At 35.4% G+C, this 19,447-nt stretch overlaps 1 protein-coding gene across 1 annotated transcript in view; it reads right to left on the bottom strand.

Annotated features, from left to right (window-relative positions):
* LOC115213289 (myosin-11-like) overlaps window positions 1–19,447 on the bottom strand; it is a 59,864-nt gene that overhangs the window by 33,816 nt on the left and 6,601 nt on the right. Inside the window, exons 2-5 of the mRNA XM_036504125.1 lie at window positions 16,854–16,963; window positions 12,116–12,197; window positions 11,060–11,132; window positions 3,662–3,725 (exon numbers count right to left, since the gene is read on the bottom strand). Of these exons, the coding sequence (XP_036360018.1) occupies window positions 3,662–3,725; window positions 11,060–11,078 (83 nt within the window). The 5' untranslated portion in view covers window positions 11,079–11,132; window positions 12,116–12,197; window positions 16,854–16,963. The remainder of the gene's footprint in view (window positions 1–3,661; window positions 3,726–11,059; window positions 11,133–12,115; window positions 12,198–16,853; window positions 16,964–19,447) is intronic.

Genomic DNA, 19,447 nt, shown 5'->3' on the forward strand with positions numbered 1-19,447 from the left:
CTCAGAAATTAGCAGTTGACCTCAACACATCCCAATCCACTATCTGCTGCCACTTGGAAAAGCTAGGAAAAGTCAGCAAGCTGGGTGTTTGTGTTCCCCATACTCTTAATGAGAAGACTAGGGATGATCACATGTCCATAGTGACAAGTCTTCTTTCAAGGCAGAGAAATTACCTGTTTCTCGATAATAACATTAGAGGTAATGAAAAATGTTTTTTTTATGACAATGTTCAATGCAAAAGGCAGTGGATTGACAAGGATAAATCTCCAAAACCTATTTCAAAGGCTGAGCTCTGTGGAAGAAAGGTTATGTTGTGTGTATGACAGGATCACCACAGCATTATTCAGTTTGATTTTTCAAACCACAATCAAACACAAAATGACAACTTATACTCTCAACAGCTCAAATGTGTGCATGAAAATCTTTTAAGAAAATGCCCTGCACTTGTCAATAGGAAAAATGTTGTGCTTCTCCATGATAATGCAAGACCACATTCAGCAACAATCACGCAGGATAAAATATTAAATTTGTGCTGGTCTGTTCTACCCCATCCACCATATTCACCGGACCTTTCACCAACTAATTCCCATCTTTTTTGCTCTCTACAAAATGGTCTGATGGGGGAAAAAAAATGTTCTCAAGAAGATGAAGTATGTGGAAAGTTTTTTCCTGTCAAAAAGCTACCTAATAAATGGCAAGAGGTTAATCAAAATAATGGCAATTATACTGATAATTGAAAATAATTCTTTGTAAAATTTTTTTCATGACTAAAGGTATTTAGTAGAGGTACGTGGCTTAGTGGTTAGGGTGTTGAACTCATGATCATAAGGTTGTGGTTTCGATTCCTGGACCGGGAGATGCATTGTGTTCTTGAGCAAAACACTTCATTTTCACATTGCTCCAGTCCACTCAGCTGGCAAAAATTAGTAATCCTGCGACGGACCGGTGTCCCATCCAGGTGGGGAATTTCTACACTACTGAAACCGGGAAACCAGCCCTTATGAGCCTGGCATGGCTCGAGAAGGAACATTTATTTAAAGGTATTTAACAAAATCAGAAATTATTTTTGACGCAACCCAATGCATTATATCCCATCTAGAAGGATATGCGTTCTTTATCCAGGAACAGGAGATAGCTATTAAATACTTGATAAACAAGAGAGATAGGAATGCCACCAAACCTCTACATTGTGGTAGAAAATATCAGTTCTGTCATATCAGTGTGGAAGATGTAAGCCACATCATTAGCAGTTGCCCCAAAATGTCTATAAAATACTATCTGCCCCTGAGGCATGATACAATCACAAAGTCTGTTTAGAACACTATCCACAGGAAGGATTACTCTGACATATACATCAAAGACATGTCAGAACCACACCTTTAAAAACAAGGAATATTGTGAACCACCCCAATAAAAGCAGCAATTCAGTGCAAGCTTAACAGGCCTGATATTATTCTGTGGGCCAGGGAACAAAAGTCATGCACTGTTGTAGAGGTCAGCTACTCAGTGGAAGTGAATGTACCATCAAGGATCAAGGAAAAAGAGAATATTTATGGTAAATTAATGCAGAGCTTACTGCTCTTATACCCTGACAATGAATTCTCGTTTGTACTTATCATCATGGATCCATTAGGCAATGTACCTCCAAATTTACACAAAAACTTAGAAATACTAGGTGTTTTTAAGAAAGAATAAAAGAAACTGATGCACATTCTCCAAATTCAATCTATCTGTGGCATGCTGAAGATTTGTAAAACATTCCAAAGATTCTCCATCTAAGATTCTATAGATGAAGAGATGCAGACACTTGGGTGTGTGTACTGACTGCTCAACCATCACACCAACTCAACCACATATTTACAAACACCGGGGGCTCTCTTAACTTAAAAAGTTTTGTTGCTTTGTTAGTGACCAGCTTGAACTCTCTTAAGAACGTATATAAAACTCAAAGAAGAAACACACACACACACACACATCATTTAACATACACAGGGTTTAAATTCAGGCTACTATTAGTTTCATGCTGAAAAGCACAATAGTTGGATAAGCGGATCTTTTTGGTTTGAACGGCAGTTTTTGACATAATTTCTAGGTAACTAAAAAATTTAAAACTTCGTATACTGGTAGAATGTGTTTATAAAACATCCTTTTCTCTTGGCTTTATTGAGAAAATTCTATAGTTTGTAAGATATTTGCTGTTTTTTTCTTCAATTTCTGCAATTTCGACCAATCGATGACGTCCATTGAGGTAAAAAACATTCTGTGCCGTATGAATATGTCCCTTGTTTAAGAAACAGATTGGGTTTATTTACATTTGCGAAGAAAAAAAGATACCCTTCCCCCCACCCCTAACCCTAACTAACCCTAAACCCTAAAACAGATTGAAATGCAATAGATCGATACTAGGGTCATAATTATGGGTGACAATTTCATATGACACTGCTAGAAAAAAAAGATCCGGATAAGCTTGTATAGCAGGCTATGCATTTCCAAGCAATCTTTCTCAAATATGGTCAGTCTTTCTTGCAAAAAAGAAATGAGAAAGAACTCTAGCCATTGATAAAACATTAAAAAAAAGTGAAAGGTAAAAGAAAAAAGTGAAATGGAAAAAAAAATTAAGAGATGCATCCCTTTGGACTGTGTGAAGCAGAATTAATATGGTTGGTGTAAATTAATCAATGGGGGGGGAAGTCTAAGTTTGTGAGACTTTATGTTTAATCCAGAGAGAGGTGTTTTCCAATTCAATAAAAGAAACTTGTCCAGATTCTTATATTTAATAAAAATTTCAGAACTAGAATTTAGTAGGTAATTTTGGAACATTTAACAAAGATATTCTAAACAGCTTCTTCTAGGGATTTGTAGCATCTCTCTGTAACCGTATGATTTCCATAAGAGACACTTAAATTTAGCATTAGATAAGTTATTATGAATAAAGACTTTGATAGATATCACACCTCAAGATTCATGATAGATGTAGGATTATCACAAAGTTAAAATGTTGAATTAACAACTCATGATAACAACTTTAAACCTTTTTGCAAGCCATTGTATCGTATTCCTAGACAAAGCATCAATATTTCAGACATAGACCCAACAGATAAAAAAAAAGAGAGATTAAAAAGTTAAGAAAAGAGTTGCATGTATGTAATTTTAAATAGAAGACTATGACGGCTGGGTCATGTGACATGCATGGATGAGGAAAGCTATATAAAGAAGTGCTGATCACTTAAAGTGGATGAAACATGTGGCGGCAGGAGACCCAGGGAGATGCTGGATAAAGTGGTGTATGAAGGGCATCCAGATGTAGAAACTATGCCAAAGAAAACACAGGTGCTTGATGCAGACCTTGAACTCACAGGATCCATCAAACCATCCAAACCATGTCAGCATGGAGCATGGCTATTAGATGATGATGATGAGCATGTAGTTTTTACTAGAGGAGAACAGAGAGTGGAAATAGATATTGAACAAACAGTTATGCGTCAAATGAAAGAAGGCAAGTGTTGATAGGTGTATGAAAGTACAGCAGCATACATGTATGAGTGAGTGAATGAGTGCAAAAACTGAATGTGTTGTATGCATGGAGTTAGTAAAAGGAGAAGAGAAGTCAAAGAAACCAAAACAAGTGCTCAATCAGAAATGATCTGTAACTAATACTCACTCGCTTTCTTTATGTTTAAGTTCCTCAAAAGACATACTTGTGTGAGATAAATATGTCCTTTTAACTAAAATAAACAGAAAACAATAAAAAACAGGAAAACATCCTCATTCATTAATGTACTTACTATTTTAAACTCTTGTTATCTACAAATACTGCATTTTTATCCTAAGTTAAATTTTATGCACACATATATATCTATATCTGTCTATCTATCTACCTACCTACCTACCTACCTACCTACCTACCTATCTATCTATCTATCTATCTCCTATCTATCTATATATATATACTCTGTTACTCTTTTACTGGTTTCAGTCATGTGACTGTGGCCATGCAGGAGCACTGCCTTTAGTCAAGCAAATCGACCCTAGGACTTATTCTTTGTAAGCTTAGTACTTATTCTATCAGTCTAATTTGCCAAACCGCTAAGTTAGGGGGATGTAAACACACCAGCATCAGTGTCAAGCGATGTTGGGGGGGGGGACAAACATATACACACACATACATATATATATATATATATATATATACATATATACGACAGGTTTCTTTCAGTTTCCATCTACCAAATCCACTCACAAGGCTTTGGTCAGCCGAGGGCTATAGTAGAAGACACTTGCCCAAGGTGTCATGCAGTGGGACTGAACCTGGACCCATGTGGTTGTTAAGCAAGCTACTTACCACAAAGCCACTCCTATGCCTATATATATGTTAATAGTCATAACGATGATATTTAGACTTCTTATAGGGATATTTTTATTCAAGATATACTAGTTTAATAAATCCTTTTTGAAAAGATATTGCTTCAATGAATATATTATATAAAATATCATAAAATATCAAATATTATTATTAAGCTTGAAAACAGAGAGATCTAATAGATCCAAATTGATTTATTTATTAACATATTCACCAATAGCTGTTTCATTTCACAAACAAAGTTAAAACTACAAAATATAAATATATAAATATATAATGTTGCATTTTAAAATACCTTGGATGGAAAATCACCAGGACAATACAAGGATTACATTATGATCCGTTGGAATACTCAGAATATATTTTGAGTATTTCAACAGGCTCCAACATACTGTCAACAACAACATGTATTAAAACCTAGCAAAACGGAGTCTATTTAATGAGATACCCCTTATAACACCACCTGAAGAGATAGGAATGTACCACTAACGAGTTGTGCAGTACCCCATCCACAAGGGATTGAGGCAAGATGTGTTGAAATGATTGTTGTGAGCAATAAAGTTTCTCATATATTCTATTTTTCATCTCTATAATTTGCTATGTACTCCATGTAAACTGAGGAATCTCCAAGGTAGATCCAGTGACAATTGTATAAATATTGTAGATGACATCAGGTAGCCATAGGCAGTGTATGTATCTCATCAGCTTACTACTAGGAACATATCCAACACATACCTAACACCTAAATATATATATATATATATATATAAATACAAACTGGGACATGAACGCAAAACATTTACTATATATGTGGAAAATTCTGTCGGTAGGTGTGTTTGTGGAGTTGTTAGCTAACTCCTCCTACATTGTTTTATCGATTTTGATGAAACCTGGCATGTGAGTTGAACTCATATCTGGAAACCTCATGGCATACTCAGATTGTTGAAAAAATCGGTAATAGGGCTCCTGGAAGGAATCTTTATATATATCTAATATATTTTATTTTAAAAACCAAGGGAAATAACCCATTCACCCCAGAAGGGATCCTTATATATAGCCGAGGGAAATAACCCATTAATTTTCCTAAAGTATTTGGTAAAAATTAAATTGAGCATGCTTATTTCTAAGTATTTGAACTGTTATTTTCGCAATTTATCCAGTACAACCCTTAAACAAGTAAATAGTATTTTCCTAGACAATAGATTGACTTATTTTGGTTAGTGACTTATTCACAAATATACCAACACTAGTGCCCCTGAGGATAATATTCTCTGGGAATGCACAAAAGCCTTTTCAGAGTTATTTACTTTGAATTGTTATTATCTCATATTTGATTAGCCTGTTATTAATTAACATACTTCACGATTTTAGTATATATAGCTTATTAGTTATTTCCTCTTATGTTCTATATACTCTGGGAATGCATTAAAGCCTTTTTAGGGACTACTTTATTTGAATCCTTACTATTGGGTAACTACTTTCATGTTATTACATAACTGACTTCGCAATTTGGGTAGTCATAACTTATTGGGAATTCCTAAAACCAAGATCCTGAGCGAGACAGTTCAGTATTCTCTGTAAATGCACAAAAACCGTTTTAAGGGCTACATACTTTGTATTGTTGTTATTGGATTAGCGAAACAATTATGAGAATGGAACCAAGGGATAAGCCCCACTTTGCCAGTAATTACCAGGTACGTCAGCTAGCAGATATATATATATATAATTATAATTATAATTAAGGACATAGAAAAAATTCTTGCCTATATGCTGAAAGTTGATGCTAAATCATTAAACCACATTAAATATTATCACTGTTAATACTATGTAATAATAATAGTGATGAAGTTTAATAAAGTTCAATGATTTAGCGTCTCCTTTCAGCATATAGGCAAGAATTCTTTCTATGTCCTTAATTATAATTGAATTTATAATTTCACCTGAACAGGTCTAATACATACATACATACATACATACATATATATATATATATATATATAATGGGAAAGTTTACGAAAATAAACAAAGGCAGGTGGAGTACAAACAAACAAACGTATTAGTATAGCGCTCAGGAATAGAAATAGAAAAAGTCTTTTACATTTCGAGCCTACACTCTTCGACAGAAAGATACACAAAAAAAAACAAGGAGAGAAAAAATGCGTGTAGGAGCTAACAATCTATCATGGCAATATATATATATATAAATATATATGTATATATATATATATATATATATATATATATATATATATATATATAATATATATATATATATATATATATACATACACACACATATCATCATCCTCATCATCATTTAGCATCTGCTTTTCCATGCTGGCATGTGTTAGGAAGTTTGACTGAAACTGATAAGCCAGAGAGTTCTTACCAGGTTCCAGTCTGATTTGGCTTCATTTCTATGGTTGGATGCCCTTCCTTATGCCAGCCACTCCAAGAGTGTAGTGGGTGCTTTGTATGAATCACTGGCATGGATGCCTTTTATGAGTCAGAAAGAAGGAGTCCCAGGAAGACATGGGATAAAGTAATGAGAGCTGATCCCAAGATGTTAGGCGTTATGGAGGAGAGCACAATGAACTGAGGTTTCTGGTGATTTGGGAGTCTTGAGAAAACCTGCCTACCTCACTGAAACTGAGTTCAGAAACCACCTTGTATAGTACTCATATGTAACATTATTTCACACACTCTACCCCAATAAACCAAACTACATCTCTTCTTCATGCACTATGCTTTTCTGTTTCCCACTCAACTCCTGCAGCCCAACACTGCTCTGTCATCTCTCCCTTTCTCTCTCTCTCTCTCCTCTCTCTCTCTCCTGTTCTTACTCTATCAGCTGTATTATTGCTTTCCTATCACTTCATTATATACTCATGTTTCATCACCCACTTCATTCCCTCCACCTTTTTTCCACCTTCATCAACTCCCTACTCATACACTCTGAGCAAGCCCCTATCACTTCATTTATATTCACATCCTTATATCTTGAGAGTATGCCCTGGCACAGTGCCACCATCTCTCTTGCTCTCTCTCTCTCTCTTCCACTGGGATAAATCCTTTCTCCCTCCTTGACTCCATCGGTTACGACGACGAGGGTTCCGGTTGATCTGAATCAACGGAACAGCCTGCTTGTGAAATTAACGTGTAAGTGGCTGAGCACTCCACAGACACGTGTACCCTTAACGTAGTTCTCGGGGATATTCAGCATGACACAGAGAATGACAAGGCCGGCCCTTTGAAATACAGGTACAACAGAAACAGGAAGTAAGAGTGAGAGAAAGTTGTGGTGAAAGAGTACAGCAGGGATCACCACCATTCCCTGCCGGAGCCTCATGGAGCTTTAGATGTTTTCGCTCAATAAACACTCACAACGCCCGGTCTGGGAATCAAAACCGCAATCCTAAAACCGCGAGTCCGCTGCCCTAACCACTGAGCCATTGCGCCTCCACACTGGGATAAATATGCATCTCCTCTATAGCAAGGCACCTGTTTCTGTTCTTCTGTCATAGTTTAACCTCTCATCACCAGAGACAAAACCACCTCCTTTAACACCACTACTCCTCTCGGTTGAGGGATCTTTGTCATGCAAGTTATGTGGGGGCCTTGCTGGTGCTGATGCTACATAAAAAGCACACAGTCCACTCTGTAAAGTGGTTGGTATTAATGGTATTCAGTTGTAAAAACCATTCTAAAGTAGACAGTGAAGCTTGGTGCAGTCCCAAAGCTCCCCAGATCTTGTCAAACCATTCAACCCATGCCAACATGGAAGACAGACATTAATTGACAACGATGACAATGACAATATACATATGCATGTGTGTGTGTGCATGTATGTGTGTGTGAGAGAGAGAGAGAGAGAGAGAGAGAGAGAGAGTGCTTGTTTGGTGTTAGGAAGGGCATTCAGCCATGAAAACCATGCCAAAACAGACGGTGAAGTGTGGTGCAGTCTTCTGCCTTACCAACCCCAGTCAAACTGTCCAACCCATGCCAGCATGGAAAACACACATTAAATAATGATGATGACGATGATGATGATGATGATGATGATGATGATGATGATATGATGATTATTAGATGTTTTAATTCAAATTTATATTTTTTAAAACAATTGCAGCGTTGTATGTTTCTTAAATGGCTTATAAACACCTTCTACGCTGCAATTGTTTTCATTCCAGCACATGATCTCAGATCAAGTCACTCGCTATGTATGCAAGTACATCTCCGTAATTATATTTTTTAGTTTGATAAATAGATTGACAACATTTATATTGAAGGAATTTGTGATAGATATGTCATTATTGAGAGTAATAATTTTTTTATGAATTCATTACGAAAGACACATAGTTATATGGTTAACTATAACTAGAGAAGAGAAAGCAACGTTTACTTATTTAGAGCATAAATACTGAAATATCAAGAAATGTGTAAATAAGTTGATATTAGCAATGTATTTCAAAGAAAATTCAAGCATAAAATCTAGCTCATAAAAAAGCGAGTTAAACTTTGCTGAAATGAAAAAATAGGTGGAAAGCTGCCTGTAGGATTTGAACTTTGTATCTTCTGTAGCCCAGACGAACATGATACCAATTATATCAAAACAACTGTTTAACTATCATCCTCATCATCATCATATTTATCACCATCACCATCACCATCATTTTAACATCTACTTTTCCATGCTTGTATGGGTGGAAAGAGTTCACTGAGGCAGATTTTCTACAACCAGAAACCTTTCATGTCTCCAATTTCTACCTGTTTCCAAGCAAGGTAACATTTCCTCATAATCAGACATATTTCTAGAGAATATTGGAAATAAATGACATTCATTTACAACAATCATGCAATGTTAAGACAAGCAGATACAAACACACAGACACACACACATACTTACGAGCTCCCATGCGATGCCACGTAAATAAATTATAAAGTGGTTGGCATTAAGAAAGGCATCCAGTTGTAGAAACCATGCTGAATCAGACTGAAGTATGGTGCATCTCCACAGCATGCCAGCTCTGGTCAAACCGTCCAACCCATGCCAGCGTGGACAACAGACGTTAATTGATGATGCTGATAAAAATGCTCAGACAGTGCCACATAAAAGCGTCCATGCAGTGCCATGTAAAAGCACCTGTGTGGTGCTACATAAAGGCATCTATGGGTACCACATAAAAGCACCAGCACAGTGCCATGTAAAAGCACCCAGCACACACTGTGAATTGGTTGGCATTAGAAAAGGAATCCACCTGTAGAAACCATGCCAAATCAGACTGGAGTCTGGTGCAGCCCTTCAGCTTCCAAGCTCTGGTCAAACCGTCCAACCCATGCCAACATGAACAATGGACATTAAATGATGATGATGATGATATATATATATGTATATATATATATAAATTAATAAATAAAACATATGCCTATATACATACATATATGTACGTACCTATCTCTACATGTATATATACATGCATATATGGGTACAGGACACCAAAAAAAAACGTTGAACACAATGAGAAACGAAAACATAAACACAAAACCAAGGAACTGGACATTTTTCTTAAACAATGAAAAAATAGAGTACAGGATAAATAATACAAGGAAAATTCCCCTTCTTCAGTCGCCATGGTTTCATCTACTCTGCGTTTCGAAATATATATATATATATATATATATATAGGCACAGGCATGGCTGTGAAGTAAGAAGCTTGCTTCCTAACAACATGGTCCCAGGTTCAGTCCCACTGCACGGAAACTTGGGCAAGTGTCTTCTACTATAGCCTCAGGCTGACCAAAGCCTTGTGAGTGGATTTGGTAGACAGAAACTGAAAGAAACCTGTTGTAAGTATATGTTTGTGTGTTTGTGTTTGTCCCTGCCACCATCACTTGACAACCAATGTTGGTATGTTTACATCCATGTAACCTAGCGGTTTGGCAAAAGAGACCAATAGAATAAGTTCTTGACTTACAAAGAATAAGTCCTGGGTTTGATTAGTTTGACTAAAGGTGGTGTTCTCAGCAAGGACACAGTCAAGTGACTGAAACATGTAAAAGAATAAAAAAATATATGTATGTATATATATATATATATGTGTGTGTGTAGATAAAACTTACTTTGAAGAAGATGTGTGGTGCTCAGTCATATAATAATATAAATATTATATATATATATATATATATATATATATATATATATATGCATATATAGATGCGTATATGTACATACTTACATCTATACGTATATATATATATATACATATTATTTATTTATATATATATATATATATATATATATATATACATACACACACACATACACACACACACACACACACACACACACACACACACACGCACACCAGTTTGTCTACCAAACTCACTTACCAGGCTTTGGTCAGCCCAGGAATATAGTAGAAGGCACTTGTCCAAAACGTTATGCAATGGAACTGAACCCCAAACCATGTGGTTGGGAAGCAAACATCTTGACCACACAGCGATGCCTAATTTGGATGGCTGAAAGTCTGAATGTAGAAATATAATTGGTAACATATCGTTCTGGATTAGAGATGATACTTGTTTTGAGTCATACAGGCAGCTCTCTGACTTTTCCCAATTAAGCTATATAGATGAATTCACTATGAGATTACATCATTAATAAATACTTGTTTAGCATTAACTCATTTGATGACATACCTCTTCTTTGTTGATGCATACTCTTCTTTTGTTCACTGGTTTTGTACCTCTCTTGGTTTATTTTCAGTTTTACCTTGAGAAACATTTAATAATATTGTGAGACATAAAATACACATATATGCTTAGTATTAGAACTTTTACATCAATAATGCCTTGAGCTGATAATTTCTTATATATGTTTATATCTCCATGAGGGAATGCTGAAAAGTTTCTGACTTTGGGTAAAAGAAAATACCAGAAGATCAGTTAATTATGATTTTATTCAGCCTATTCCCCTCTCAAATTCACATACTCATTGCAGGAGTCATTCAGTTTTTCTAAGCCCTGTAAAAGAACTCAGAAGGTTGGGCCTTCAACCAGGCCTTTTCTGATATCCTGAAAGTCAGGAACTTTTCAGCACCTCTCATAGAAAGTATTATGCTAAAGATAAATATTTCACACTAAAAATCATTTAATTTTAAAAAATACATTATTTGTAGTAAAGATTCTTTATCAAAAATTGCAAAGGCACAACTGTTTTCTGCCAGTTATTGCCACAGAAACTGAGATAAGGGGGCATTGTATGCATTAAAACAGATTCATGAATTAATTCAGTTCATGAATTCATGAAGAAAGCAGAATACTTACATTTCTAGTCCTCACTAACAATTTGATTAGAAGTCTTTTTCTACTTCATAAACAGTTAAAAACATTATGAATTAAAATCGTTCTTTGTTAAAACTAGACAATCATACTACAACAATTACAGCCAATGCTAGTATGTAAGCTAAGCGTTATTTATTTCTATCCACTAGATAGTAGAATGATAAATTTTGTATTAAGAGGAGTACCTGCAAGTACGGTTGTTGCCAACAAATCAACTTGAAGTCATTTTATATCTTCTTCTCAGCAGGTAAGAGAGTGTCAACAGGGGATATTTTCTACTGGATCACATTAACAAATGTGAACAATTAATTCTTGGTCAATGGTTATTTACTGCTGTCAATCTACAGCAGATGACAGTCTATCTAGTAGCAATTACTGAATAATTGATCAAATATGATAAAACATACTTACATTAATTAGTGATGCTTTCTTTTCATTTAAGCTTTCCTCATATTTTTCTTCAACCTTTTGGATTTGAGCACTATGTGTCAAACTGTAATATAGATGTTTTAGCATATAACATTCTGTACAATAATCTTTGAAAAATAATAAGGATCTCTTACAAAGGTCAATAATAAATAATACCAGTTTTGATATGTTCTGCAATATTCTTTCTGTGGACATGAAACATTAACTTGATGGAATGGATAGACACATTTTATCAATGCAGAATGAGTTACAATAATGAAGAAATGCTTGCAACAATAGTTGTATTCCCTTTGATATAGACTGTATTTTCCAGCATACAAATTTACATAGTAGATAGTGTAGACATGTATTGTAAACATTTAAACCCCATCACTATCTTCCAAAATCCTGCTGCGTTTCACATTAAATTTTGGGGGTCTTCCTAAGTCATCTTTGTGTATAATGCCCAGACAATTTTGGTCTAACTTGTATGCCAGAAAATCTGATATTATAATGATTTCTAATTTAGAAAGCCAGCAACTTCTGAGGGGAGAAAGTTAGTCAATACCTTTGATACCAGTACTTGACCAGTGCTCCATTTTATCAGCCTCAGAAGGATGAAAAGCAATATTGAACTCAGTGAGATTTGAACACAGAATGTAATGAGCCAGAAGAAATACTGCAAAGCATTCCTTTCAACACTCTAATGCTTCTGCCAGCTCACCATTATAGACACACACATTCGCAATATGTGAAGGGCATCAATATTGGTCCCATCATCAGAACAGAGCATGTATGTGTATTGTTTGATTAACATTTGTGAACTACAATGTACAATTAATTATAACATGGTGTCAGAAATGTCAACAGAATTGGAATATTCACTTTATCAATGTATATTACATGTATTTCATTTAAATTAATTGTAATTGAGGTAATTGGCAGGGTGGCTTTCTGTCCAATGAAAATTACTAAATGGCTCAACATCAGTTCCAAGCTCCTAACCCCATATCGAGTGTTAAACTTTCTGGCAAGTTGTGTCTGTCCAAAGAAGACTTTTATATAGTTTTTGTGGTTGTTGAACTAGATGAGTCAGATGATAAAATCAAAACTGCACCACCAATACCATCACCAATATCGCAACCACCACCACTACCAACAACAACAACACCATCATCTCCACCACCACCACCACCATTACCACCATTGCCACTACTTTTATGAGCAAGGTAAAGAGATTTATTTCAATTTCACATAAAAAAATCCATCACCATCGTTTAACGTCCACTTTCCATGCTAGCATGGGTTGGACGATTTTGACTGAGGGCTGGCAAACCAGATGGCTGCACCAGGCTCCAATCTTGATCTGGCAGAGTTTCCACAGTTGTATGCCCTTCCTAACACCAACCACTCCGAGAGTGTAGTGGGCACTTTTTACGTGCCACCATATAAAAATGCATTTGTGGGTATCAAAAATTTTGACAACTTCTTTGCACTAAGAATTAATCTGTTTAATGCCACAGTGAGAAATTCTTCAATGCCAAATAAAATGATAGAATTAGTGATCAATATTTAATAGGACCGAGAAAAATAGACATGTGTATGTGAGTTGAACAATTTCACATGAGAGTTTTCATTTGGACCAGATATCTCGTTAATATGCAATCTCAAGGAAACTGACCATCTTGGCCATAAAACCCAACCTCATAAGAACACCACTGTGTAATCTATGTGGTTGTAGAAAGATGAATATTAAACACAAGAATAAAGGAATTATTCTTGTTTTATCCTCTCATTTTAATTCCATGCAGTGACAATGAGAAGTTAGGCTCAGCAAGGATCCTGTGAAACTTGAATCATTAAAATGCCAGTGAACGTTGCACCAGAAAGAGTAATTCATTAAAGTGATGGTGAATGCTATATATTGCTACTTCCAATTCAGATGCATTTTGGGATATCCTAGTAGAAGACTGATAGGCAGCCATTTACAATAAGTATGATGTATACTCTTATTTTTTTGGCTTCAAGCCTACTTTCAAAATTTCTTATGCAATAGCTACACATTTTGCATAAGCTGATTTGAAGACAACAGATTCAAGACATCACTGGAGCTGTAAAAATCTGAAAAACTTTCCAGAAGTTTATCTTTTAAGTATATATATGAGCATGTCTAGATATGCAAGTATATGCATGAGAAGAGATATATATTAAACAAAACCAACAAATTTGCACATATACATACATACAAAAGTACTGTGTTGATGTTGAAATTCCAATGAAGGAGCCTTGGATCTAGGTTAGAAACCAGCTCTTTCTCTATTGGCAAGAAATATCTTGAAATAAAACTGAATAATGGTTGGCATGCATGTATGTATGTATGTATGTATGTATGTATGTATGCATGCATACATGCATGTATGTATGTATGTATGTATGCATGCATACATGCCAACCATTATTCAGTTTTATTTCAAGATATATATATGTATGTATGCATGCATGCATGCATGCATACATACATACATGCATAAATACATACATACTTACATACATACATACATACATACATACATACATACATATGTACATACAAACATAGTTACAATCATGTTTAGTTTTTATCTACACCAGTCCCTCACAAGGCATTAGTTGGCCTGAAGCTACAGTTGAAGAGACTGGCCCAAAGTGCTTCATAGTGAGACTGAACCCAAAACCACATGGTTTGCAAAGTGAGCTTCTTAACCACACAGCCATGCCTGCATCTATAGAAGAAAATAACACAAGATGCTATTGAAAAAGTAATTCCTTTGATATGTTCTGCAACACAATCAGGAGAGAATCTAACAAGTACTTATTCAGTCACCCTATATGGTTCAGCTGCCTGCTTTAGCACCATTTACAATTAGTGAGTGATGTCAAAGGAGACACAGACACATATACAATCATGTGTACACCCCCCCACACACACACTTATGCACACTCACATGCACGCATGCACAAACACATACACATGCATATGCACACGTATACACACACACACACACACACACACACACACACACACATATATGCATACATGCATGTCACACACTGCATAAACGCCAATCTTGAGAAATTAAGCTTCTTAAAACCAGAAAGGAGAAAACTAATTCAAAGACTACAGATCCAAGCCATCACTGGAACAGTAAAAATTAGTAAAACTTTCCAGAAGTTTATCATTTAAGTTTACATGTGCATGTCTAGACATACAATTATATGTGTGAGAATACATACATAAAACAAAACATATAAATCTGCACATGCACTGACTCCAAATACTGCACATACACACACATACATGCAAAAAATACCTTGTTGGTGTTGTTGAAATTCCAGTGAAGGAACTTTGGATCTAGGTTAGAAACTGGCTCTTTCTCTATTGGCAGCAAATCTTGAAATAAAACTGAATAATGATATGCATACACTCACACATATATGACACATGCATAGGTGCAGTAAACACTAAGACTACACAGAAAATAGATTTTCTCAAAAGCCCAAGAGGTATCCCTAGAAACAGTAGACAGCTTCTATTACCTAGATCGGTGGTTCTCAACAGGGGTCCATATAAGATTTTGGGGGGTCCATGCAAAAAAATAGTAAATTGGGGATCCATAATAGAGCTTTAAGAGCCCCCAAAAATATTTTGCTTTAGATATATGTAATGGTATGTATTGCAAGAAACGTTTCTGGCAATACATACCATTGCATAAATCTAAAGCAAAATTTTTTCTAGGGCTCTTAAAGCTCTATTGTGGATCCCCAATTTACTATTTTTTTGCATGGACCCTCAACAATCTTATATGGACCCCAGTTGAGAACCACCAATCTAGGTAATAGAAGCTGTCTACTGTTTCTAGGGATACCTCTTGGGCTTTTGAGAAAATCTATTCTAGAGAAAGAAACTTTTAAATAGTCCAACCAAAACAAAAGAAAAATTTTGAAAGAAGTTTCTCTAAAACTAGTTTTTAAACATCAAATTGTTATGGGAGTCCACTGGAATAAAATAGTAATCAAAATGGTCCATAGATAAAAACTGGTTGAGAACACCTGACATAGAATATCTAATTAGCTGCGGTGGGGTTGCTCTGAAAGCACAAAGTAAGAAAAGGCTGGGGAAAGTTTAGAGAGCTATTAATTCTGTTGATAATGAAAGGTTTCTGTATCAGAGAGACAAATCAAATGAAATTGTGTATGAACAGAAATGCTATATTACATGGTAATGTAATATTACCTGAATGCAGAGGACATGCAAAGACTAGATTGAAGTGAAGATAGCATGTTCTGCTGAATGTGCAACATCAATATGCATGAATGAGAGAGTGCCAATGTGTTGAGAGAAAATTAGGTATAAGAGGAATCCGATGTAGCGTGCTAGAGTAGTGTTCTGCAACTGGTGTGCCACAGTGTAACCTGAATATAATTTTTTTCCCTATACTTTAAATTATAATTTTAGCTCAGGTGTGCCACTGAACTGTGAAAAGAATGTAAGTGTATCACAAGTGAATGAAGGTTATAGAGCACAGTGTTAGAGAGAAGTGTGCACTGATATGGTACTGTCATACAGTGATACTGTACCTGAAACCATAGGTTGCAAAGCTAACATTTTAAACCATGTAACCATGCCTACACCTATCTGTTTAAATTCAAGAAAAATCGAATGTTTTTTTCTGTATGTAATGTAAAACATACCAGTACTTACCGAGCATGTGCATGAAACTCTGTGATCTTCTGTTGACTTTCTATATAACTGCTTCTATTAGAAATATTTACCTTTTGGGTGTTAATCTTTTGATGAAGATCATCAGTATGCTACACAAACACGAAAATTAGATGCATTAAGTGTATTAAAATATATCATGTATTAAAGAATGTCAAATACAAAAAAGTATCAAATACTTTGAAACAATACTGAGCATCATGTAAGCAATATCAAATACAATAAACCAATGTTAATACTAAAAAAAACAGGGAATAAATGTTTATATAATATCGAATGCATTTAAATACTAGTAAATACATATAAACCATTTCAAAATTATTTTAGTTTTCTGTAGCCAATGGATTAATGTAATCTGAACACTTAAATTTGATACCACTTTAATATTAATATTGAAAATAATCAACATCACCATAATCATCATCATCATCATCATCATCATCCCCATCACCACAACTACTACCACCACCACCAATGCCATCATCATCATCATCATCATCAGCCTCATCCCCATCACCACAACTACTATCACCACCACCAATGTCATCGTCATCATTGTCGTTGTCATCATCATCATCGTCATCACCATCACCATCAGCATCATTATCCTCATCACTACCACCTTTACCACAATCACCATCACCGTCAATACCATCATCATTGACATCACCATCAGCATCGTTGCTACCACAACCATCATCATCGTCGTCATCATCATAATCATCAACATTGTTTTAAAACCAATTTTCCATGCCGGCATGTGTCAGACAACACTTGTTGAGGCAGATTTTCTACAGCAGAATGCTCTTGCTGCCGCATAGTGTCATCAGTTTTTTCCAAGTGAAGCAACATTTCCTTCTGGCCCTTCAAGTGATATATAGTTCAATAGCTGGACACTACTTGAAGAAGTTTATGAAGAAATGAAAATCTGAATGAGCAGTGATTTTGTTTTCAAATACAAATGTAAACAAACGTGATAACAAGAGAAGAGGAAAATGCACTCATACACACATGCATGTGCACACGCACACACACACACACACGTACATACATACATACATCTCTCTCGTTATATGTATGTATATATGCAGACGCCATGATAGATCGTTAGCCACTACATACATTTTTTTTCTCTTCTTGTTTCTCTCCTTTTTTCTGTGTCCCTTTCTGTAGAAGAGCGTAGGCTCGAAATGTAAAAGACTTTTTCTATTCCTGAGCATTATACTAATACATCTGTTTGTTTTGTACACCACCTGTCTTTGTCTTTTGTTGTTTTTTTCATAAATTCTCCCTATGTATATATCTCTATATTATAATTCTGAAATGCGAAAAGTTTGTTTGTTTGATTGTTTGTCTGGTTTTGGCATTGAGAACGGGTTAAAGGTCACTAGATCCCGTCGGATTGACTCCAAAATTTACAGGGACATCTAAAATGAGGTGAGGATGCGAGTGGGCTAGATTAGAAATCCTCATTTTAAAAGGTGTCGTTGCTAGGGCCAAAAACGCAATTTGACAAGTCTACTCTCATTCTTTTATGTATCCGTCTTCCTTCATCACTCACTCTCTTTCCTCCCTTCCTTTCACATTCTACCTATAATGTCGTTTCACAGCGTCTATTATCTTTCCCTTGCCGCCATCGCATTCTATTGTCTGCCTGTCTTCTTCCATCTCTCTCTCTCCTCCCTTCCTTTCACTTTCTCTCTATAACGTCATTTGATAGTGTCTACTATCTTTCCTTCGCCAGCGCTGTCACTCTCTCTCTCTCTCTCTCTACGTCTGTCTGCATTTATAAAGAGAATTATCATCACCACCACCACCACAAAATCATGAGAACAAATATTATGAATCAAATATTTATTGGGTTAATTTATATATGTGTGTGTGTGTGTTCTGTATATAAATATGTATATATAATGTATATATTCAAAGTGTATATATCTGTATTTATATATATATATAATTTGTATATATATTGCGTACACGCACACACATATATATATAATGCATACACACACACACATACACACACACACACACACACACACACATATATATATATATATATAATATGTATATATATGTATATATATATATATGTATATATATATATATAATATGTATATATATGTATATATATATATATATATATATATATATATATATATAATATATATAATATGTCGGTTGAGCTGAAAATATGCACACCTATGTTAAAAGTGCTGGCGAGTTTGCATGGCAACTATTTTTTCCCTCAAATGAAAGGTGCGACCTCTAGGACAAAATTCCTCATCTTATAAAATGTGGCCCGAGTAGACCCGAATGAAATCGGGTTATATTAACCAAAACATGAAAAGAGATCTAAATGGAGCTTGAAGGGAATTAAAATTTACAGGAGCGGGTGTTTAGCAATTCTCTGTTACATCAAGCTAAAAATTTGCGCCAGCCTTTAAATCCTCAATGTGTTGCCGTCCATGATGAAGAAGTTTTGAATGCTTGCCATGGTGAGTCTACTGTCGTGAGAAAAAATCACTTCAAAACTTCTCTCTCTCTCTCTCCTCCCTTCCTTTCACTTTCTC

Source organism: Octopus sinensis, linkage group LG6, assembly GCF_006345805.1.
Source record: "Octopus sinensis linkage group LG6, ASM634580v1, whole genome shotgun sequence".
NCBI classification, from domain to species: domain Eukaryota; kingdom Metazoa; phylum Mollusca; class Cephalopoda; order Octopoda; family Octopodidae; genus Octopus; species Octopus sinensis.